At 32.3% G+C, this 24089-nt stretch overlaps 3 protein-coding genes across 4 annotated transcripts; 2 read left to right on the top strand and 1 right to left on the bottom strand.

Moving 5' to 3' along the window:
* Positions 1–147: 147 nt before the first annotated feature.
* Positions 148–1658, bottom strand: LOC111901133 (uncharacterized). 2 transcript variants are annotated; one of them, XM_052764760.1, is made up of 3 exons: positions 1450–1658; positions 872–1373; positions 148–777 (listed from the first exon to the last, which is right to left on the bottom strand). In XM_052764760.1, the coding sequence occupies exons 2-3, from the start codon at positions 1120–1122 to the stop codon at positions 288–290; spliced, it is 741 nt and encodes a 246-aa protein (XP_052620720.1). In that variant the 5' UTR covers positions 1123–1373; positions 1450–1658; the 3' UTR covers positions 148–287. The 2 variants fall into 2 exon arrangements, with proteins under 2 accessions (XP_052620720.1, XP_023752779.1); XM_023897011.3 differs by having other exon boundaries at positions 872–1159; positions 1450–1657.
* A 7661-nt stretch (positions 1659–9319) lies between these two features.
* On the top strand, positions 9320–12950 carry LOC111901131 (uncharacterized). The gene is made up of 3 exons (XM_023897010.3): positions 9320–9998; positions 10468–11883; positions 12314–12950. The coding sequence occupies exons 2-3, from the start codon at positions 10483–10485 to the stop codon at positions 12635–12637; spliced, it is 1725 nt and encodes a 574-aa protein (XP_023752778.1). The 5' UTR covers positions 9320–9998; positions 10468–10482; the 3' UTR covers positions 12638–12950.
* A 1380-nt stretch (positions 12951–14330) lies between these two features.
* On the top strand, positions 14331–16667 carry LOC111901130 (uncharacterized). Its single transcript, XM_023897009.3, has 2 exons — positions 14331–14587; positions 15186–16667. The coding sequence occupies exon 2, from the start codon at positions 15328–15330 to the stop codon at positions 16423–16425; it is 1098 nt and encodes a 365-aa protein (XP_023752777.1). The 5' UTR covers positions 14331–14587; positions 15186–15327; the 3' UTR covers positions 16426–16667.
* The last annotated feature ends 7422 nt before the right edge of the window (positions 16668–24089 follow it).

Raw genomic sequence — 24089 nt, 5'->3', positions numbered from 1 at the left:
ATTATTTCATATTTATAAGTTTTCCTTTTCCTTTCATTGTAAATACGATTTTCTTTGATCAATAAAGCTCTACCTATCTTTTGGTGCTAATCTTTCATGACACCTTGAACTCGGTGGATTGTGACACTATGTTATTCTATTATCATAAAAGGTTAATGTCATAAGACATAATTTGCTCTTTAGATCATTTATTTTTTAATTGTATGCCCAGTTAACAAACTCATGGACCAAATAATAATTCGAAACATCATTATCAATTAAACATAAAAAATAAATAAATAAAATCTTTACTCCATTGAAAATGGGATTGTTATGTTCATCAACTTCAGGCGATTATCATTGTCATTATTTTCAGCAATCTCCTTCAAACTAGTCCAAGATTTTCTTCTTTTTCTATTAGTAGATGCATTCACTGATTTTTCTGCATTTTGATCATTTGCCACTTTCTTCTTATCCCCTGACCTATTCCTCTTCTTCTTGGACTCCAACAATGTCAATGTTGGAATTGCTGGATCAGAGTCGTTTTTTACTAAAATACCCATTTTACCCTTGTCAGTAGACCCCAGTGGATCTAGTATAGTGTTTGGTTTGGGTTTTGGTGGATTTGTGTTTCTTGGAGTGCCTCTTTTCATATTTTTGTGCATACAAAAATGACAAGTGTAGACAATGTTGTTTTGAGGATAATGAGAAGCTTTCTTGCCTTTGTGTCGAGCTTTTTGCTTGTTTTTTTCAATTCGGATTGTACAATTGTAGCCAGGATGAAGTATAGTTTCACATCTACACAAGAATCAAATGGTTACATCAGGTTCCATTAAGAACACAAGATATGACCAAATTGCCCTTCATAGTATTGTGAGAAAAAAGAGAGTACCTTTGACAAATAAACAAGGATGGATCAACTGGTGTTGCCAAAGCCTCAGAAGAAGCAGCAAAATGGTGACTAAAAAAGGCACCCAATGAAGGTATGGATGCATCATGAGTGGCCCACATTGCAAGATTCTTTATATGTTGTAGTTTTAATGAAGATTTAGCATTTGTTTGTTTCTTCCCTGTTGAAGCTTCTCTGATTGTGACTGACATTTGAGGTCCAGAAATTGCAGTGGAGGATCCTTTCTTGCCCATGTCTCTATAGTTTTATGTAACTATGGTGGACTGGATCCTAATGAGCACAATGAAATAGTTGGAAACTAGATTGTTACTTTTGAATCTTGAAAGCAGTAAGTGAACAAGGCATGGATTGTCTTGTTTGCTATATGTATCTTTTCGATAAACCCTAACAGTTGAATGTAGAAACATTTAAGGGTGTTTGGCTAACACATTTTAGCATAGTAAGTAAGTCGCTAATGAAATTTTAACCATGTACAATTGATAGCCTGTTATCAACTCAAAATCAGAAATCACACAGCTTATTAACACAAAATCAGTAATCAGAAAATCAGAATGTATTACCGGAGATGAAGTCAGGTCGTCGGAGATGATGACGACAGTCTACGGCGGCAGGCGGCAGCGATGGTCGATGGCAGCAGGGTGAAGGCTTCAACGGTTGTCGATTTCACCGGAGTCTGAACGAGAGAGAGAGAGAGAGAGAGAGAACTTGTGTCGGCGTCGTCTCCCAAAGTCTCAGCAGCGATTGTGCGGCCAAACCCAAAAAGTTGAGTAAACTAGCAAAACTGGTCCTTGTAGTTTGTAAAACACTATAAATATGTCCAAAAAAATTTCAAATTTGCATTATTGGTCTAAAAGAACCAAAACAAAAAACATATGTTGATTTGGTCCCTACATTCAATTGTGGTTTATTTATTCCGTTGTTAAGACATGCTAAGTTGAAAAGATTTCCCACCCTCGTATATTTTCTTTTAATTATTATTATCATTAAGGTTATAACATGTTATAACCACGATTATAAAATTAATTAAATTTATATATTTAAAAATCAAAATTATTAATCAATTATTTTAAATAAATTATTACTTAAGAGATAATTTTTTTAGTTATATAAAATTATAATCGTTGATTTAAATAAATACGTGAAGTTATATCACTTTATAATTTTTATTAATTTTATTTTATTTTTTTACTCTAATGTTATTAGTTTAATATAAATAAAATGAAAAAATTTAAAATTTAAAATTTAATGTAATTAGGATGGAAAATTTAAAATTTAAAATTGATAATTAATATGTTGACAAGTGACATGATATGTGACATAAATATTAATGAGAAGTTCTAATATAATGACATTTGTCAATAGGAAAATTAACCTATTCATTTATTAGAATAGAGATTATTATGATAGACTTATGTGGGTCATGCATATATCTTCTTTACTTCATCGTTTAATGTCTCATTCCTTACATCATTGTTTAAGAACATTCGTTTCCAACCACCGACATTGCCTCCACCTACCACTAGTCATCTTCTCCAGCCTCATCCTCAATCAAAATCCTATAGTTATGTCCATCGTCCTTATCTTCGGTCCCTATACAATGCTCGCACTCTATCATGAGTATCGTCCATCTTTGGACCCACACCGTCCCCGACCACAAGCAATCTCCTCCATATATCGTTCATATCTTCGGCCCCCATACGAGGAAACAACCTAATTACAAAATCAAAAGAAGCTTCACATAAATGATGAGAGACGAAGCATTGCAGCAAACAAGTTGAACGACATGTACAAAAACTAAATAGAACCAAAACTTAATCCCTAAACTGATTATGATTATTTTTGTTCTTTATTTGATAATTGTTACCTCTGATGTTGTTCTTGTTCCAATCATACACTTCTTATTATTTCTTTTCTTGCTAAAAGACAACCTAACAAGTTACAAGAGAGAGTGTAGACGATGATTGTGTATAAGATGTGACAACATCTGATTGCTCCGTTTTATTATAAAAGTCTACGCCACCGATATCGCAATCAATTTCAAGCTTTATACTTCGAATGGTTGAATATTGCTTAAATCTTTGATGTTTTTATTTAAATCTTATTAGCTATTTGTAAAGTGGGGAACTGAAACTAATTTAAATCTTAGGTATTTGTAAATTTATTGGACTCGGTTATGTTGGATTGAACAGTTATAGAATATTTTTTAAAATATAAAAATATTGATGTGTTCGTACTTTATAACTAGATTATTTTCAATAAAATAAATTCTTAATATTTTTAGTATATTACTTTGTTCTCATATAATATATAGAAATATATCTAGCACAATTGTTCTTAAAGCAATTCCAACTAAATATACAAGTTATGATCTTTCTCCAAGTGATATTTGGATATTGGATTTATAAATTAACGAAACTAACCTTTTATATTGCTCGAACCACAAGGGTAATTGTTATTTTAACAAGTTTTGCGGTCCTAAAATCCTAGCATCATTGAAGGGAGCAAAAAAGCAACTTTGCAATTAAAAATTTTAAACTTGCCTTCATTGCTTATTTTCATATTCAACCATCTAGGTATAAAGATTGTCAGTTTACTTCCCTGAGAGTTTGAAAATGTTTTTTTTAAGTGATTATTATTCTACAAATTTAACTCATTTTATAGCATTTTAATCTCAATAGTTTATTATATTTTTATCTTTTTTACAAATAGATCTTAATTCTTTTTAGAAAAAACATCATAAATGATCCATGTGGTTTCCTAAAATCTAAAGTTTAGTCCTTGTGGTTTAAAAACGTCATAAATGGTCTCTGTGCTTTCAAAATTTTTGACAATTGGTCCTTATTGCTAACTCCGTTAAGTTTTGTCCGTTAACTGAAGGGTATTTTCGTCATTTCACTAGCAAGGGCCATTTATGATGTTCTCATTTTTTTTAAAAAAGAAAAAAAACAATATGCAAAGGTAGGGTTGTTCACTATTCAGATAAAATCGAATTATCAAACTGGACAATTTGGATTGGACTATTTGGTTCGGATATTTTGATTTTTGGATTGGTTTTCAACAAAACCGAATTAGTATTTTGGATTTCGGATTGGTTTGGTTTATAAAATAAGAACCGAATAGTCTAAAAAAACGGAATAAACATTTATTATTTATCTATTTATAATATATATCTATAATTATTTATTAATTTTGTAATTTATTTTTTCAAATAGGTTCAAAATGTTTCATCTGATAAAAAAAAAACATTAATATTCATTTTCTCTCGAAATTTTTGTATCTATAAAATATTTAACTATAATATATCTTCTTATTAGGTGTTTATAAATTTCAAATCACAACTAAATAATTTGTTTTTGCTTCTTGTGTAAAGTTGAGTAATATTATAATTATATGTCGTTTTAAAATGTTTCAGTTTTTGAAAACCGAATTATAAAAACCGATCCAACCGAATTGTAATTGGATCGGATCAGATTGGATTTGAATTTAGTTTGGACAATTCGGATCCATATTTTGAAAACCGAAATCAATTTGGATTTACTTGATTGGATCGGATCAAACCGATCCATCCAAACGAACACCACTATGCAAAGGGTCTCTTTCTGCACACACCGTATAGGCATATACCCACATGTACACGTTTACTTCATCTTCTTCCAGTAAATTATAACACATCACACATACACACATAGAGGATGTGATTTGAAGCAACACGAAGGTCTCTTTTGGGCATATCGTTAAGATCAGTGACTTAAATCATCGAATTAACACCTCCATGATTGAATTAAATCATCTTGATTCCTCTTTCAAGAACTTGAACTCTCAATCGAAGAAACTTCTGTAACATTTTGTCTTCTTCGAAGATGGCATAAGCATTGTAGCACACGGGGTGACCTTCTTTGTCGAATCCATTCATGTAGGCGACGCCGCCTTTGAGTTCTTTAAACCCTAGTTCTTTAATTACCATTAATTACGAACTCACATAGCCTTGGAAATCAATGGCTTAGCTTACTAGAATTTGCTCAACGATAATAATGTCATCAAATCGTGTTTCACTCCTAAACGTATTGTATGAAGTACACAATCAAACTACCCCTTTTTCAATTTACGATTTCTAGGGCAAATCCAAGTATCGATTGCAAGGCTAAGGAAACGGCTGGTTCTTCAACATGTTGGGCATTACTGGAAGGATCGTTCTCCATTTTTTTTTGTGTCCAATCTCTCTTCAAACACATAATCCGAAATGAGAGTCCATTCATCTTTTTGATGACCTTCTAGGCTCTAAAATGATGAATATTTCATCTGATTGTCACTGAATTGCAAGATTAGGACTGGACTAAAATTTAGATGATGAAGAAGAAAAACTAAGGCTATTAGCACAAACTAGGGCAAGAGTAGCAGATCCAAGCAATAGTGAAGCAAATAGCAAATATTGTATTGACATTTTTTGTCAAACACATCCTCCTGTAGCCAACCACTGAAATATTCGATTGCATGAACTATGGTAGAGTTATTGCTGCTGGAAGATTCGCTCCTCATTTGGATATTAGAGATAGCATATAAATTCAAATGAAGAAAAAAACCCATCCGGAAGAAAGAAAGACCACATATAAATTCAGAGAAGAAATCATCCGTTCTGTTGGTCAAATGCTTCTTCAAATTCACTTTTCATGTCATTATTGTTTGTTACCATAGATGTTAGCTTAGATCGAAGAAAATGAGAGAAGATACTAGATAATGAAAAAGGGAAGTAGAAGTTTAGGTATGTGTGTGGGAACTTCGTAAGAGAGACCCTTTGCATATTGTTTTTTTTTTTATTTAAAAAAATAAATAAATGAAAACATCATAAATGGTCCCTTGTTAGTGAAATGACAAAAATACCTTTCAGTTAACAAACAAAACGTAACGGAGTTAGCAATAATGACCAATCATCAAAAGTTTTTAAACCAATATGACTAAACTTCAGATTTGGGGAAAACATAGGGACCATTTATGATGTTTTTTCTTCTTTTTAACACAAAAAAATCTCTACACTTATAGACATGTATATTTTGCTACTAGTTTGCACAAGTGACATCAATGTTTACAAATTGTAAGTCATAAACTATAATTATATGACATTTGAGTTGTTGAATAAGAGATAACAACATTAAAAACTAAAGCATTATAAATATCAGTCACAATTATAATTTTTTAACTTGGATTTTACTTATCATTTAATTAGTATTTTCTCTGATATCTCAACTACAGTATAATAAAAATATAAATTGCGATTATAGTCCAACTAACCAACTTAAAATGACACAATCCGGATTATGACTTCACTCATGTGTACCATGCAAAAACAATTAGTAATAATGGTAAAATATACATATATATTTATTTGTTTTATATGGCTAATCAATTATTTTGTTCTAGAAAGATGTTTGTGGACTTATTTGAAGAAATAATGATGATTTTATTAACAATGTCTTGAATCTATATTTTGTATTTCTTTCGTTATTTTAATCTAGGCAAATTATCTTTTAAACAAAAGAAAATGAATTAGATTATAGTTCAACAATATAAAATACAATAGCTTGCTTTTATATATATATATATATATATATATATATATATATATATATATATATAGTTCACATGTATGAAACATATTGGAAGAAAATAATACGTGTCTTTTATATATATATATATATATATATATATATATATATATATATATATATATATATATATATATATATATATATAGCTTCAGGTTCATTTGAGACCATTCTAATTTTGTGAGACCGTGAGACCAAATCTAAAAATAATTTTAAAATGCAAAATAAATGAAAAAATCCAAAAATTCTTTTTTTAAATATTATTTTTGGAGCTTGAATTAACTAAAAAAATAAAAATAAAATAAAATAAAATAAATAAATAAAAAATCTCGTTTTTAATATATAATATTATATATTAATAAATATTCTTTTATTGGATTATTAATTTTTTTTTGTTCGAATAATTATTTTTTATTGAATTATTATACATCAATACATATAGTTTTTAATAAATAATATTTATATCATAATAAATATTATATTATTGGATTATTAATTTTTTTAGTTAATTTTTGTAATTCCTTTTTTTTAATTATTTTTATTGGATTATTACTTTTAATTTATTATTTTATTCATATACTAAATATTGTTTTATTTGGATTATTAATTTATTTTAGTTAATTCTATTTTAATTTTTTTTTGTCGAAGTAATTTTTTATTGAATTATTATAAATCAGTACATATAGTTTTTAGTATATAATATTTATATCATAATAAATATTAGATTATTGGTTTATTATTTTCTTGCAGTTAATTTTGTAATTTCTTTTTTTAAACTATTTTTATTGGATGTTTACATTTAATTTATTATTTTCTTCATATACTAAATATTATTTTATTGGATTATTAATTTATTTTTAATTTATAATAATACTTCTTGTTAATTTTATTGGTTCCACCACAAATCGTGGGATACGCAAAATCGTCGTCTCTCATCATCGAAATCGTTAGGATCACTTCCAAACACCTTCATTTCATGTAGCTTATAATGAGAAACCATAAGGAAAATATCACCACCATCACTCGGTCATCACCACCACTTATAATTGTTATAGGGGTTTGTTGTGCAATATGTGGGATATGAAGGATTCCAGTGGATTATGAAGAGGTTGTCGCAGGTGGCTACCAGCAACGCTGAGTGGAATAGGGTAGGGTATCTATTGAACCTCCGATGTAGGTGTTTGGAGGCGATCCTGCCAATTTTTGACGATGATAAGTGATACTTTTATGTATTTCGGCAACTTTGTAGTGCTAATAAAATTAAAAATAATTAATAGTATACATTAAAAATAAAATAAAAATCCAATACGATAATATTTATTATCTTAAAAAAAATAATAAATTTAAAAGTAATAATTCAATAATTTAATAATTCAAAAAAACAAAAAAGAAATTACAAAAATTAATAATCTAATAATGTATTATTTATTATAATATAAATATTATATATTAAAATTAATATTTATTGATATATAATATTCTAATAAAAAATAATTGCTCCAACAAAAAAGAAATTAATAATCCAAAAAAATAATGTTTTGTTATATATAATAATCCCATAATATAATATTTATTATGATATAAATATTATATATTAAAAACTATATGTACTGATTTATAATAATTCAATATAAAATAATTACCTCGACAAAAAAAATTTAAAAATAGAATTAACTAAAATAAATTAATAATAAAAAAAATATTTAATATATGAATAAAATAATAAATAAAAGTAATAATCCAATGAAAAATAATTAAAAAAAGGAATTACAAAAATTAACTAAAATAAATTAATAATCCAATAATATAATATTTATTATGATATAAATATTAATTATTAAAAACTATATGTATTGATATATAATAATTCAATAAAAAAGAATTACTCCAACAAAAAAAAAGTTAAACGAAATCAACTAAAATAAATTAATAATCCAATAAAAGAATATTTATTAATATATAATATTATATTATAAAAATAATATCTATTAATATATAATAATTCAATAAAATAAAAAAGAATGTATGCAAAAATGGTCCTTATAGTATGGTAAAAGACAAAACTGCGAAAATGGTTCCTAAGGGTAAAATTGTCATTTTAAAGAAGTTAACAGCCAACTAACGGATGAGGGACCAAAACCGCAACAAAACTTGTTGAAAATGACCATATCTGCAACTTTTTAAACGTTTAGACTGTAACCACATAAAATGAGAAACCACAGGGACCTTTTTTGCAGTTTTGTCTAAAACAAAAGAGTTATGTATTTATTTATTTTTATTTTTTTGAACGGCAAAACAAAAAAGGTTATGGATTCATAAATTTGCTAGATATATAAAAAAAAAAAATTGAACGACACAAACTTTATTAAGAAAACGTTAGCAAAGAACTAAACAAAAAACGAAATAAAGAATCAGAAAAACAAGTGATCAAAAAACTAACATACGATTATAAAGCCAATCCACCCAACTAATTTCTCTACCCTTGAATTTATTACTACTCTATAAAAAAGATTGACTAACCAAAATATCCCAAAAGTCCTACTTAAATGAAAAGAAACCAAAAACAATCGAGTTTCTGAATAACTAGACAAACAATCATATTATGAAAAATACAGTCTCAAAAAACATCTTAGTAATATCATTTAACCGCACCGAGTCAAGCCCTTTTTAAAAGGAGGGACAAGAGGACTTCTTAGTTGATAATTAACTGTGGAGAAAAAAAAATTAAATGCTTTTATATATTATTTTTTTTTCTTTTTAAGTTTGTTAATAAGCATTAAGCAGGGGTTCATTTTCATATTTCTGAATTCATAGGGCATAGAATTGAGCATTTACCCAAACTTATAAAGGGGAAAAATGATGAATCTTGGGTCAAAGGAAACAAGATGCTTTTGGGTTTTGGCGGACATAACCACAAAGCATGGCGTCTCACTCTCACTCTTATTATTCATTTCACAGAAATATGAAAAACTGTGAATCTGTGATACGCACACATGTGCGTGTATAATACAATAAACATATATAAAAAGAGAGAGGGAGAGAGAGAGAAGGGTAAAATTAACAGTAAGCAATAGCACCCCTCTCACTGCAACTCCTTTCTCTCTCTCTCTCCAATTCTCTTTTTGTGCTTTTCTGTTGCTTGAATAATTGCAAGCCATTGTTGTTTTCTCGTTGTTTTACCCACTACCCAGGTCTATTTTTCCACAATGTACTCGCGCTTCTGGGATCTTATCTAAGTTTCTGAAAATGGGTATGCTTCAAACTTCAAAGCTTGACAATTTGAAGAGTGACCGAAGTTATCGCCATTTAATTTGTTGGGTTTGAGATAACAATGTCTAATTTGCGAAGAAGATTGAGCTCAAGAGATTTAAAGATATGGTTTTTAGTTTGTTTAAGGGATTTTTGTGTTTTGAATGCTTTGGAATCACGTCATTGAGATCCGTTCACTGGTGGGGCTCTGCCTTTTCCCTCAACAATCATTTGTGCTTCGTCTGGCTTCAAATGCAAGAGTAAGTATAAAGATATCTACTTTTTTTTTTAAATCATATTTTTATCATCCATGCTTGTTTATTTTTACTGTTATTATTATCATTATTATGTCTACCACCTGTTTGATAATTTGTCTGAGAGAGTTGTTAATCTGGTTTTTGAATTTTGATTTGGAGTTTCTGTTTCTTGGAATTGAAATTAGGGTTCTTAATCTTTTTCTTTTTCTTTTTTCGAATTGCTAAAGCCACATGCATTGCTTATCATATGTTGCTCTGCCAAGTGTAAGTTCTTTACGCTTTTTCTTTGAGTGTAGATAAATCAAAACGTTAATTACTGTGCTTTGAAACTTGAGAAAGTAGCAATTCATCCTCAATGTTAGCAAAGTGGTTAAGTACTTTTCATGATTTTGCTCTGTTTTGTTCATCTTTTTTTTTTCCACATTAAATTGTTATTTGAGTTTTGTTTTTTGTTTTTGTTTTTTTTTTCTAGATCATAAATCAATAGATGGCTCAAGATTTAGAGCTGGATTTTGAGAAGTATTGTGTGGTAGAAGGAAGTCCTAAAACTGTTCTTTTATCTCCCAATCATTCAAAAACCGAAAAGAAAAAAGTTAGAAAGAAAGTAATTATAACTCAAAACAAGGAATTTACAGAGATAAATTTACATCGATACCGAAGTCAATCATGTCGTGATGATCGGTCAACACGGTCAACGGGGGTCAATGCAACACTCAAAAGGGGTTCTGTATATCAAAGTTCAAAAGAAATAAGTAAAATAAGTGAGAAAGAAACTGAAGGTAGAAAAAAGATTGAATTTTCAAGAAATTCCACTCCTTTACCCTTCGAATTATTCGGTTCCTTATGTGATTCAGAAGAAGATGATGCCTTGTTAGGCTCTCTTTCGAGGTCATTTTTGGAAAATTCTATAAATCCAATCAAGAAACAAGAAGATCAACAACAACAGCATCCTTTATGTACCCCTTTGAACAAATCTTTATCTTCAAGATTGGAATTACAATTACCCCATTCACCTTCTAAAAATCCCAAGAATCGTTTCAGTCCTTTAAAAAAGATGTTTGACCCATTTGTGAAGTCAAAATCCCAGAAAAGTCCTTTAGGATTTAGCACCAAAGAACATGATGAAGCCACATCAGCTGGATCAAAGAACATTACTTTACAAAAATCATTAATACATGATATTTCATATGCTGATTGTGATTCTTGTGGCTCGATTGTATCATCTTCTTGTTTAAATGGGGTTTTGAAGGTGGAAAACGAGAATCAGATGCCTTATTTTGAGTTTTCATTAAAGAATTCAAACGATGTTTTGGTGGGAAAAACATCAAAAGTGGGAAATGGTTGTGATTGGGTATACACCTTTCACACTACTCAAAATAGACGAAAAATCAATGAATTTAAAGATAATAAAAATAAAGATCTTACAAAAACAGTTGGCAAGATGCGGGTTTCGTGTTATTTATGTACAGAATTAGTTAACACAGGAGCTTTTGATAACTCCATGGTCAATGAATTTGTGTTGTATGATCTTGAGGGAATAACTTGCAAGTCAAACAAGTCAACAAATGAAAATTTTGTTGGTGATTTGCATTTGGATCTTGAAACAGCAGCCATTGTTGTGCAATTTCCATCATCTGAGAAAAGAGAAAGCTTGAAATGCGATATGAATAAGAATGAATCTGCAAAAGTGAGTGTTGTGATCCCTTCAGCCAATCATGGGTTGCCAAGTGGCGAAAGTCGTGGGCCCTCACCGTTGCTTGACAGGTGGCGATTAGGTGGAGGGTGTGAGTGTGGAGGGTGGGATATGGGGTGCCCTCTTGTTGTTCTTAGCAACTTTAGTCTTCAGAAAGAGGAAGCTTGTAAACATCCAGTCAAACTTTTTATAAAGGTAAAGCTTTTTTTTTTTTTTTTTTTTTTCAAGTTATATTGTTGACTCTTATTAGAATGATTTTAAATTGATTGAAGAGAATAAATCACATTGAAGGTCGAAAAAGATTGTTAATTTTAGAATCCTGAAAGGTGAAAGTTTGACTTCAAAAGTCAACCTTTGGACTGTATCTCTTTTCTTGAATCTTGATTGATAAAAAAAGGGTGCTTTTAATTTTCTATATGGCTTTCTCACTTTCTCACTATGTTAAATGATCGTAAATGGAAGAATTTTGTGAATGAGTCACATTAAAGATTAAAAAAGATTGTTAATTTTGAATCTTGAAAACAGGAAGTTTGACCTCAAAAGTCAACCTGTAGACTATCTCTTTTCTCGATTGAAAAAAGGGACTATTTTTAACTATCTTTTTTGGGATCATATTATGACACAGGGAAGTAAAGAGAACACACCAGCATTGACCATGAAGTTGACCGACGAAGGGCAATATGCAGTTGACTTTCATGAGCAGTTGACCTCACTACAAGCATTTTCGATATGTGTTGCTATCTTGCACACTACAGAAACATCGATTCTTGTTGATCATGATAAAAATCGAGAAATGTTGCAATGTGATTCTTTGAGAGTCTTTGTTGAAGATGAAGTCAAACATTTGATTGAGGCTGTGGTAGAAGAAGACAAAAGAAAACCAGTCAAGAACGAATTCCCGCCTTCTTTTTTGGTCAACCCTCCGTTTTCTCCAATGTCACGTGCATGATTTTCAAAAGGGTATCTTGGGTTCTCTAAAAAGATTGAAAATTTCCACGATTTTTAATGATCTTGAGAAGTTAAGATAGAGAAAAGTCAAAGATGTTTATGTTAGTCAGTTGTAGTTGTAGTTGTAGTGGATTTTCTTTCTTTTTTGTGTAATTTATATGAGAGGTTAGAATTGGCAACTAGGATTTGAATAGCTTTAGAAGAAATTTTTGTATCTCTAGAGTAATAATATTCATCCATCCACTTTTGGATTTTTAGTGTTTGTAATATTTAGTAAAATCAGGTTATTATAAAAATTATCGATTTGGCAATTAGTTTCATCATTCATGCAATGTTAATGTGTTTTCTATAGTTCCATTCGTAACATTGTGATCTTGATTGACTTTTGAGAGTTAGAAAACCATATTTTCAATTGGGACACTAAACTTTATTTAATCAAAGTTTTACCCCAAAGGCTAAATGTTTTAACTCTTTACTACTCAATTAGAATTGTTTCGTAACAATCCAACTCTTCACTCCTCATTTACCTTAAATTTCGTTTCGGAATAATTTATCCCTTTATAAGTTTCCTTAATACATGGTTTTATACTTTTATATGATGTGATATATTGAGTAATGACGTAAATAGATATTACTTTGATTCAGAAAGGCAACACAAACACCTTTTGTTCTTATTTAATTTTTATAGATATTTAATATATTTTCACATAATAACCTATTTGGGATAAAGAAAAATGTTTTTAGAATAAAAACAAGCCCAATATAATAAATCACCTTAGATTTGGCCCAATCAACCCATGTAGCTAGGGTTTTTTTTTTTAATTCAAGTTTTACACTTATTTATAAATTAAATTAACATATTCATACATAATTGAAATTGTCGCATATAATCTTTTACATTAAATAATTCTTAAATGTTCAAATGTATTGGTAACATTGGCTTGGACTATTACTATATGAAAAAAACATGGTAAACCTCGTTATTGGATAGTTCACATCAAACATATTTCATGACTAATCATGTATGAAGTAAATAGTAAAATGCCAGCAATATTTTGAATATACTAGATTTTGTACTCTATATTAATTAATATTAATATTATGTAATGTTTTTAGCAAAACTAAAAAGATCATACTCTCACGTGTTTCATATGTATTAATCAAATTTCACAAAATTGTTCGTGATTACCATATCAATTCCTAACATATATACATAATCAATCATCGATTCCCTTTAGCTGTATATATCTAAACAAAATTGGAAAATATATAATCTATCACCTTGTTTACTTCTACAAGCAAATAAGACAAGGGTAAAGTTGGAAACAACTATTAGAAAAAGCATACTAAACATATATTAGGTTGAAAAATAGTCACACAACTTATGGCTGAAATCTATATGTTCTAAAATATCTTGTATATGATATAATTATGTTTTGCATGATTAAAATTACTAGACTAAGATTAATATTGTGTTAGCATTAAATTAATATTGTATTTTTTTATATAATATGGTCACAAGAGGATGGTTTATCTTGCAATTTGCATGAAGAAAGTGAAAGATATCTACTTTCATTAAACCGACATTTATTGTAATAATTTATAGAAAAAAACATGTTAGTGATAAAACCTTATAGCTAAAAGAAAGAACTTTCTTGTAATCAAAATCAAGAAAATTATTTAATAACATTTAATGGAATTCCACTTCAGGAAACATCTTCACTCCCCTTCGTGTTTACTTTCTGCTCTCTTTCCCTCGTGTTTCGTATTATATACTATATAGACCACTGGACAACACAAAACCATTTCAACAACAAAGTTTCTTACAAATTCCATATAAAGAAAACCCTAGAAACCAAATGTTTTCAAGGAAATTGATGCAGAAAGCGAAAGATGAAATTCTGTTTCTTGAATAAAGATTGATCCTTTTTTCATCTTCTTTGTTATGAAGGTATGATGATATCTTGCATTGTTACTCATTTTTAAGAGGGGTTTGTAGGTTTTAATGCAATATGATTCTTGTATATTTTGTTTGTTATGATTTTACGCAATTTGGGCTTGATTGCTCATAGGGTTCATACTCAAAACAATTACATTGACATTTTGATTATCTTTAGGGTTTGATGTTGGGTATTTGGGTCCTTCTCTTTTTGGTTGATTGTTCTGTTTTATGCCCAAAGAGTTCCTTTTTTAGCAATAGTTTGACTTAAAACTGGTCAACTAGCCGAATCTTTATGGCATGAAAATGAAATATATGAGTTAGAGTGTTCTACTTCACAATGTTGAAAATTTTCAAACTTGTGTCTTGTTTCTTCAAATTCCATGTAAAAAGTCCGTAATTCAGTGTTAAATGATCTTAATTGTAACATATAAAAATTTATTTGAAGACAAACATTGACAACTAGATCAGCATATCAAATATCTGGGGTTGCAAACAAAGAATGTTGTGTCATATTCTGATTTTCTAGAATATTAGGGGTGGAGGTGAATTTTTGTTTTAATTTTTTTGTGAGAAGTTTATTTGTTTGTGAATGGTTCTTTGATTGAAGGTTGATTCAAGCTCTCATGGAGGTTCTTTAATGGTGTACGAAACATCTGTTGCAAGAAAATCTATTTAAAAAGTTAATTTCACACAAGTTGGATCAAGATTCGCGTAGACATATTGAATTCTAAAGTACCCAGATCAAGAAAATGGATGAAAATCAGAAATTTGAACAAATTTGGGGATTTAGAAGGAACGTTGATTCCTCTAGCGATGATTCAAAATCAAATTCTGATGTGGGCCATACTCAAGAAAAACTTCTATTGGTTCCTAATTTGGTTTCTCCTGAAATCGATCGAGTGAGTGAAACTTTTCAAGTTGAAAAAAAGCCAAAAAGAATCCGTGACACACCAAAAAAGGAAAAGAAAAACAAAAGAGAAGTGAAGACAAAATCAAAGAAAGATTCTTGTGCATCTTCTAACATAAAGAAGAAAGACAATAGTAGTAGAAAGAAAAAGAGTAAGTTTTTAAGCCAAATGACGGTTTCAGATGAATTTAGGATCTTTACCGAATCAATCTTGGATGATCTTAGAGTTGCAAGAGAGACCATGTTTGATAAAATGAAGAAAGAAATGAATCAAATCATGAAACCGAAATCGTCTTCAAGATCAAGAAAGAAAAAGGAAATTGGAAAGAACCAAAACCAAAACCAAAACCAAAATCAAAATCAAAATCAAAACCAGAACCAGAATCAGAACCAGAACCAGAAACCTCGGTCAAGAAAAAGGAAGACCACTCAAGAAAAACCGAAGAAGGGTATAGATCACCCTCAAGAACATGTTAACAATGAAGAAATAAAAGAACCCATATCAAAAAATCCAATCTTGATAGATTCTTGTGGTAAAAAACCGATCTTTACTAACACCCCAGATCATATTGTTACTTCTTCTTATTTGACTTTACCAATGGTTTTACCAAACTCAAGATCAAATGACACAAGTTTGAAACTTGAAAGAGGCAACTATCATGGGCATCAAGGGGAAGAACGAATTCAATGCTTCGGGTATAACAATAATGAATCTTTGTGTGTAGGAAATGGGTATCCGGTTGGATTAAACCATCATCAAAGATTTGATAATTTGAATAGTTTTGGGATCCCAAATCGAGTTTCTCAAGGGTTTTCACATGATGGGAATCTTTTAGGCTCAAAGATGATAAATGGAGGGATAAGATACACTGCTGGATTAGGTCATACAATACCTAATCATCTTGCTTCAAATGGCATTCGTAGTCTTTACCCAAACTAGTGTGGAAAAATGTGTTCATAAAGAGGGTTTTTGTGATTGAAAACCATGGTTTTTTTGGTTGTTTTGATGGTGAATGTAGAAAAAAAGATTTGGGGTTTGATAGTTTTGGTATGTTTTTTGTAGTGTTAATGGCGTTTTTTTATGATCTTGAAAGGTGGTAAGGTTGACAACTTGACATTGGACATATTTTGTCCTGTTTTTTCCTTAGAACAAATAAATGATAATGAAAAGGTAGTTGAAAATTTGACCATAGTAATAGAAGAAAATAGATAAATGATGATAAGTTTGTAAAAAGTTATGATTTAATTAATTCCTAAGTCATTTTTGGTGTAAAGTGTAGGAAAAAAAAACATTTATAGATAGCTTAGAATTTTATATTATGTGTTTGTTAAGTTTGATAAGTACAGAAAAAGAACTAAAATCTTAATCTTAAAGGTTAATCATTAAAATGCCAAAATAGAAGGGGCTTATCACAAAATGATCAATCATTTTTTTTTTTTGGAATTATCATTTTAAAACAAAAAAAAACACTACACACGATGGAAACAAAATCAAACATAATCAAAATATGCATTGTATGACACCAATGTATGTTTTATAAGTTGACAATTGGAAACGCTCTACCTGTATTTATTTTCTAGATATAATAGTTTTCTAAAATGGTCATTGACTAAATATAGAAATGGAAGATGATAATCGTGCTTATTTTATTTAAAGTCCTGGATTTAAATAAACGTAATATAGATTGTTCATTTTATCATTGGATAACTCAACCATCAATTTGCATATCACTAAACATTTGTTAACAAATATAGAAGAACCTCTATTTATTGATATGCAGTAAATTAATAAATTTTTAAGATTTTCTTTGACGTAACCAATAAAAAATGGAACTGATTTGTACACAACATTTTTTCTCCATACACAACAATTTATGCTTTAAAGTGTTGTATTGTACAACTCTATAATGCATAAATTATTGTGTATGACAAAAATTTGTTGTGTACAAATCACTTCCCATAAAAAATTAACAGTAACATATATTCAAAATACCTCTATGTAAATATAGGATCTCATAAAAAAACTTACTCAAACATAACCTAGACAATTTAACTAAATATAATTCTAGTAATGTTTGATTTTTCTTACAAGTTTAAAGTTGATCTCTAAACTTTTTATTGCATCCAATTTTTTTGGTGTTGTGTTGTCGAACTGCACTAAAAAAAGTTGTGAAGAGTTCTAAATGCGATAATTACTTCAGTAATTGGTTTCAAATGCATCGTATCTTCTTCAACTTTGTCACCACCATTATTTTCAATAATACTATAGTCATGGTTTTTTCTAAGTTTTGGACCTATGAACATGTATCATTTTCACCATGATAATCCAATAGGTTATCACATCTGCTTTATTGCGATAGTTGTCTGTATCTTTTCAATTTTATTGCGATAGTTGTCATCATTAATCACGAGCTCAAGTTATGAATATCGTTTTCACAAATGGATTCATCTAAATTCCTTGAGACTCCATCCCCAAAATTTATTTTTGTTTTTTTTAAAATTGGTTTTTGCTATTTTTTAACAAGAATGTAGACCCTACATGTTATTGAAATGTATAAACGGTTATGTACTTATGTCCTTCTCGATAATACATTTATTTTGGTATATTATACGTCTAAAATGGAATTAAGATGAATATGGTTGTTGAATTAGGATCACATGAACTAAATTAATTTTTGTAACATCCATTTGTAAATATTTCATTTTGAAATCAACCAAGCCCATCAAACCATCAAAGTATGCCGATGTGAAAATAGTTATCAGAGTACAAATCTCAAAATCATAAAAATTGCAGAAACACGGGTGGATGCATTGCGATCGGGTCAGACCCTTCCCCTTCGAATTGGAAGTACTTTAAACATAAACTTAAATCGTAAGCACAAAGTTTAGTGAGTTCCTCAAACACCACATACCATACATCAATCATATATATCATACTGAAACATGTAAGAGGTCTATTTCACCCTTGAGTCCCTTCCGACTCCTTCAGGGTCTTTCAACCGGTATGGGTTTGTTTCACCCCCTACAGCTAAGCAAACAAACATATTAGCAAGAGTCACAAAGACAACAAGCACATATAGACATATCAATAAGTGTCACAAAGATCACTACTATCCTACAACATAAACCAATGGGTCGGGATTGGTGCCTTCGAACCACAAGTACAATGAGAAAACTCACATCAGTATGAAGATAGACAAATCACACTCTTGGACTATTGCTACCATGACTCCTCACACTTAACATATCCAAATTAACTTTAATAATTAATCATAGTAATAACCCATAATAAATGGCCCAGATTATCATTTTCAAGCAAAGGGTAAAAGACCATTTTACCCTTCTCTCAATTTACCCATTTAACCATGCCCCAAGTCCCTAAAGACCTAAGGCCCAACAATGGCCCAAACCCATAAAGACCCAATGCCCAAATAATGACCCAAAGATCTTTTGGTGAGTATGATATGCGTACCACCCTCTTAAGCCCGATGTAAAAGCTTCAACAGCGAAGGGGAAATGGGGTTAAATGCATTACGCTGAGCGTACGCATCTGTACGCCCCACGTAATCCCCTGATGGCCAAAAATCAAATTAAGCACTTAATGCCTTAAGTCCAAACATCTAAATCACAAATCTCGCTCTAGGGAAACATCTTAAATGATAAAGTCATCAACTTGATGCCTTTGTGTGGCTCAAAGAGGCCCAACACCTATTTTTAACATTCTAACTTCATATTATGACCATCAACTCATGTATGGCTGAGTTAAATCCATCAAGATGCCATTTTTATGCATTAAGGACCTCAAAATCACCAATATCTACTATCCCAAGCTTCTGGAGTAGCTCATACTCACATGAATCAACCCAAGAGACCAAAATATGTCAAAAAAAAAACCCAAACTAGCTAGATCTAAGAGATGAATCAACAAGGTTGAGACTTTATAACTCCAAAAGAATGAACAAGGTGAGCAAGGTCTAGATCTACAAGATTCAAGTAATCAAGTGCTTCTCCAAAGGGTTCTTTTTTCTTCAAGATACACCAAAAACAAACCAAAACACACAAGATACTCAATACTCTCTAAAAAGAGGCTAGGGTTTCATGGGAACTGCTTTGGGACGAACGAGGCTAATGATATAAGAGGCTTTGAGGTTATAAAGTGCTTAAATATGGTCCAAACCCTAATTTTAGGGTTTTCCTCTGACTCGAGTATGCCATGCGTACTCTAGGTATGCCCAACGTACCAGGAGGAAATGCTCGTGTCCAAGATTCGACAAGGTACGACCTACGTACCTTAATTACCCCCAACATAATTAACACAAATACAAAATAATTATACACTTAGAATTTAGAGGAATTTACTTAGGAACCGAGCATTACAATTCTCCCCCACTTGAATCATAGTTCTTCCTCGAAGTTCGCCTCCATAAACAACTTTGGATAGTGCTCTCTCTTATCCTCCTCAGGCTCCCATGTCCATTTTGAACCCTTCTGGTGCTACTATTACACCTTTAGTATACCCACAACCTTGTTTCGCAAAGTCTTCGTCTTCTTTTCTAGGATCACAATTGGTCTCTCTATGTAATTCATGTGCTCATCCACCTGAATATCCTCTAAAGGAAGCACTATGGAATCATCAACCAAACACTTTCGCATCTGAGAGACGTGAAAAGTGTTGTGAATCCGACTAAGCTCCTTGGGTAGCTCCAAACGATAAGCAACCCTACCCACCTGAACAATAAACCTGAAAGGACCGATATATCTGGGCCCCAGCTTGCCCCGCTTCCTAAACCGGATGACACTTTTCCAAGGTGAAACCTTCAGGAGTACCATATCCCCAACCTGAAATTCCAAATCTGACTCGCATCTATCAGTGTAACGTTTCTGTCGGCTTTGTGCGGTCTGCAATCTCATGTGCACCTGCTGGATCAACTCAATAGTCCAAAGCACCACCTCTGTGCTACCTATAACTCGCTAACCGACCTCACCCCAACAAATTGAGGTCCGAAATTTCCTCCCGTAGATCATCTCAAAAGGAGGTCGATCAATACTGGCATGGTAGTTTTTGTTGTAAGAAAACTCAGCCAATAGGAGATACGTATCCCAGTTACCACCAAAATCCAACATACATGCCCGAAGCATATCCTCCAAAGTCTGGATAGTCTACTCGCTCTGACCATCGGCTTACAGATGAAAAGTTGGGCTGAAATGTAGACGATTACCCAACTGCTCATGGAACCTCTTCCAAAACTTGGAAGTGAATCGAACATCTTGATCCGAAACCACCAAGACCGGAACCCCATGCCGTGATACAACCTCCTCGATATAGACATCTGCTAACTTCTCAGAGTAAATGCTCTCCTAAATAGGAACGAAATGCGCACTCTTGGTCAATCGATCCACGATGACCCAAATCGAATCCACCCCTTATGCGGTCCGCGGTAGCTTTGTGATAAATCCATCGTGATCTCTTCCCATTTCTAAACAGGAACACCCACCAACTATCTTTCTGTGAGGTTTCTAACGCTCGACCTTGACTTTCCTGTAAGTCAAGCACCTCTCCACATACCAGGCCACATCCCGCTTCATGCAGGGCCACCAGTAATAGAGTCAGATGTCTCTATACATCTTCGTCGTTCCCAGATGAATAGAAAACCTTGACTTATGCGCCTCTTCCATCAAAATTTGTCGTGTACCCCTGAAATATGGGACTCAAACTCTCCGATGAAGAGTCAACAATCCCCGACTATCGTAATCAAAATAGGACACCTGGCCCACTATGTGCTCACTCTTCCAGTGCTCCTATTTCATAACATCGACTTAAGCCTCTCGAATCTGCTCCAAGAGTGGGGTAATCACAGTCATCCTCAAACAGACATCCCTGATCGGTGCGCCAACTGTCTTTCGGCTAAGAGCATCGACCACCACGTTGACCTTTCCTGAGTGATAAAGGATCTCACTATCATAATCATCCACCACATCAAGCCACTTGCGTTGCCTCATGTTTAAATTTGTCCGATCCATCAAATATGTCATGCTCTTATGGTCCATATAAATGATACAATGAACCTCATACAAGTAATGTCGCCAAATCTTAAGGAAAAAAACCACCGCCCCCAGCTTCAAATCGTGAGTGGGATAATTCACCTCATGAAGCTTCAACTGCCTCTAAGAATAAGCTATCACCCGACCCCTCTACATCAAAATTGCACCCAATCCCGAAATTAATGCATTACAATATACCACAAAATCATCCACACCCTCAGGTAGGGTCAAGATCGGAGCCTCGCATAACTTTTGCCTCAAGGTCTCAAATGTCGCCTGCTGCTCAGGCCCCCAACGGAAAGTAGCAGACTTCTTTATCAACCTGGTCAACAAAATTGAATATCTGATAATACCCACCTAACCCAAGGAAAATCTGAATCTCGGATGGAGATATCGGAACCTCCCACTGCATTACGGCTTCGATCTTGGCCAGATCAAGAAGAATACCCTTATGATTGACAAGGTGAACCAGAAAATGCACCTTGCGCAACCAGAACTCGCACTTTCTGAAGCATGGTCTACCCCACCAACCAGTCACATGCTCTTTCTTTCAGAAGATAGGATGCAAGTCTGAACTTCGCCTCCTCGGGACAGAGGCTAGACCGGAAGACATTCTCGATGTCCGCCAACGACCATTTGCTAGCAATGGGGTCCTTCTTCCCAAAGAACTCTGGAGCCTCATCAAAGAGCGTACACCCATCATAGCAACTATCTCAGTATGGAATGCGCTCAAACGCTCATCCATCAACTCCATAATGCCCTCCTTGATCGAACCAAAGATCACAAGAGTCTGATCCATAATGTTGCAGGTAATATCAGATGAAATGATCTCCTACATCTGATCAAACAAGGATCCGGCTCCAAAGCCCAAACCCGATCCCTCATTGGGACCTGAACCACCTCGAGTGACGACTATACTGAAAATAAACAATAAAAACCATCAGAAAACACTCGAGAAACCTATGCCTAACGAGTCCCTTAGTATCCTCATGACTAACTTGACTCGTGTATGGATCTTGTGCTTTCAGTTGTACGGGCCCAATACGACCTTCCACACCTACCTGTACTTTCTTCAAGAGTCGTACTGATTCCCCTAAGTGACTCCCTAAACAATGCATCTGCTAAAGCTAGCATGCTTCCTAGGTTCTCCTAGGATTTCCTTTCCATCCACTCTCTGCTATCAGTTGTAAAAGAATCCCCCACTAACACCTGCTAACTACCTCAGGAATATAATCACATGCAACAGACACTAGATAATTCTTCGACTACAAGGTCTCACCCTACAACGATTGGACCCAAACAAGAGCTACGCAATAGAGTTAAAACCTAACCTTCTATAATTATCTAGTTTCTACAATATGTAACTGAGTATATTTTCTTTATAGTTAACTATTATTAGAAATGGTTCCTAAAAGCACAAATCAAGTAACATTCGTGCATTGAGTTCTAACTAGAGCACTTCCTACCAGGCCATCCTAACATATCATCTGTAATCCGAACTAGTATGCAATTCTAGGGGCTCATACAGTAAGCATAGAAAGGCATCTCTCCTACAATTTTGAGAAGATCGTCAATCTCTTATCTAGCATGCTATTAACATATTCACATACTGAATCAATAAACATATATAAGTATTTTGGGAACACTTACTTGAGCTCGGCCGATTACATGCATCACAACCCTTTCATTCTAGTATTAATCTCTTTAGAAAATCATTCCTTTTTATGAAAAACTTACCAAACCCTCAGTTTGAGTTTAGATACACCCGAGAGTGTTCCGAATCCCTCAAACCAAGGCTCTGATACCAACTTGTCGTCCCAAAAATCATAAGTAAAATTTCATTTTTAAATCAACCAAGATCCATCAAATCAAACCATCAATGTATGCCAATGTGAAAATAATTATCACGGTAAAAATCCTAAAATCATAAAGATTACAGAAACACATGTGGATGCGTTGTGATCAGGTTAGGCCTTTCCCCTTCGAACTTGAAGTATCTGAAACATAAACTTAAACTGTAAGCACAAAGCTTAGTGAGTTCCCCAAATACCATATACCATACATTAATCATACATATCATACTGAAACATGTAATGAGATTATTTCACCCTTGAGTCCCTTCCAACTCGTTGAGTCCCTTCCGACTCTTTCGGTATCTTTCAACCAGTACATGCCTGTTTTACCCCTATAACTAAGCATACAATCATACTAGAAAGAATCACAAAGACAACAAGCACATACATACATATTAGTAAGTGTCACAAAAATCATCCTACATCATAATCCAGTGGGCCGACATTGGTGCCTTCGACCCATAAGTACAATAAGGAAACTTACCTCGGTCTGAAGATAGACAAATCACACTCTCGGACTGCTGTTACCATGACTCCTCACACTTAACATATCCAAATTCACCCTAATAATTAATCAGAATCGTAACCTATAATAAATGGCCCATATTCTTCAAGCTAACGGTAAAAGAAAATTTTACCCTTCTCTTAATTTACCCATTTAACTATGGCCCGAGTCCCTAAAAACCTAAGGCCTAACAATAGCACAAAC

The sequence above is a fragment of the Lactuca sativa genome, chromosome 6, assembly GCF_002870075.4.
Source record: "Lactuca sativa cultivar Salinas chromosome 6, Lsat_Salinas_v11, whole genome shotgun sequence".
NCBI classification, from domain to species: Eukaryota; Viridiplantae; Streptophyta; class Magnoliopsida; order Asterales; family Asteraceae; genus Lactuca; species Lactuca sativa.
This window is presented reverse-complemented; position numbering and strand designations above follow the sequence as displayed.

What these genes read in the sequence shown, in the direction of transcription:
- LOC111901133 (XM_052764760.1), bottom strand. Translation starts at nt 1,122, where the DNA reads ATGGGCAAGAAAGGATCCTCCACTGCAATTTCTGGACCTCAAATGTCA. An exon ending in TCCTTGTTTATTTGTCAAAG is followed by an intron (nt 778 to 871) that starts GTACTCTCTTTT and finishes ATTCTTGTGTAG; the next exon opens with ATGTGAAACTATACTTCATC.
- LOC111901131 (XM_023897010.3), top strand. Translation starts at nt 10,483, where the DNA reads ATGGCTCAAGATTTAGAGCTGGATTTTGAGAAGTATTGTGTGGTAGAA. An exon ending in CAGTCAAACTTTTTATAAAG is followed by an intron (nt 11,884 to 12,313) that starts GTAAAGCTTTTT and finishes ATTATGACACAG; the next exon opens with GGAAGTAAAGAGAACACACC.
- LOC111901130 (XM_023897009.3), top strand. Translation starts at nt 15,328, where the DNA reads ATGGATGAAAATCAGAAATTTGAACAAATTTGGGGATTTAGAAGGAAC.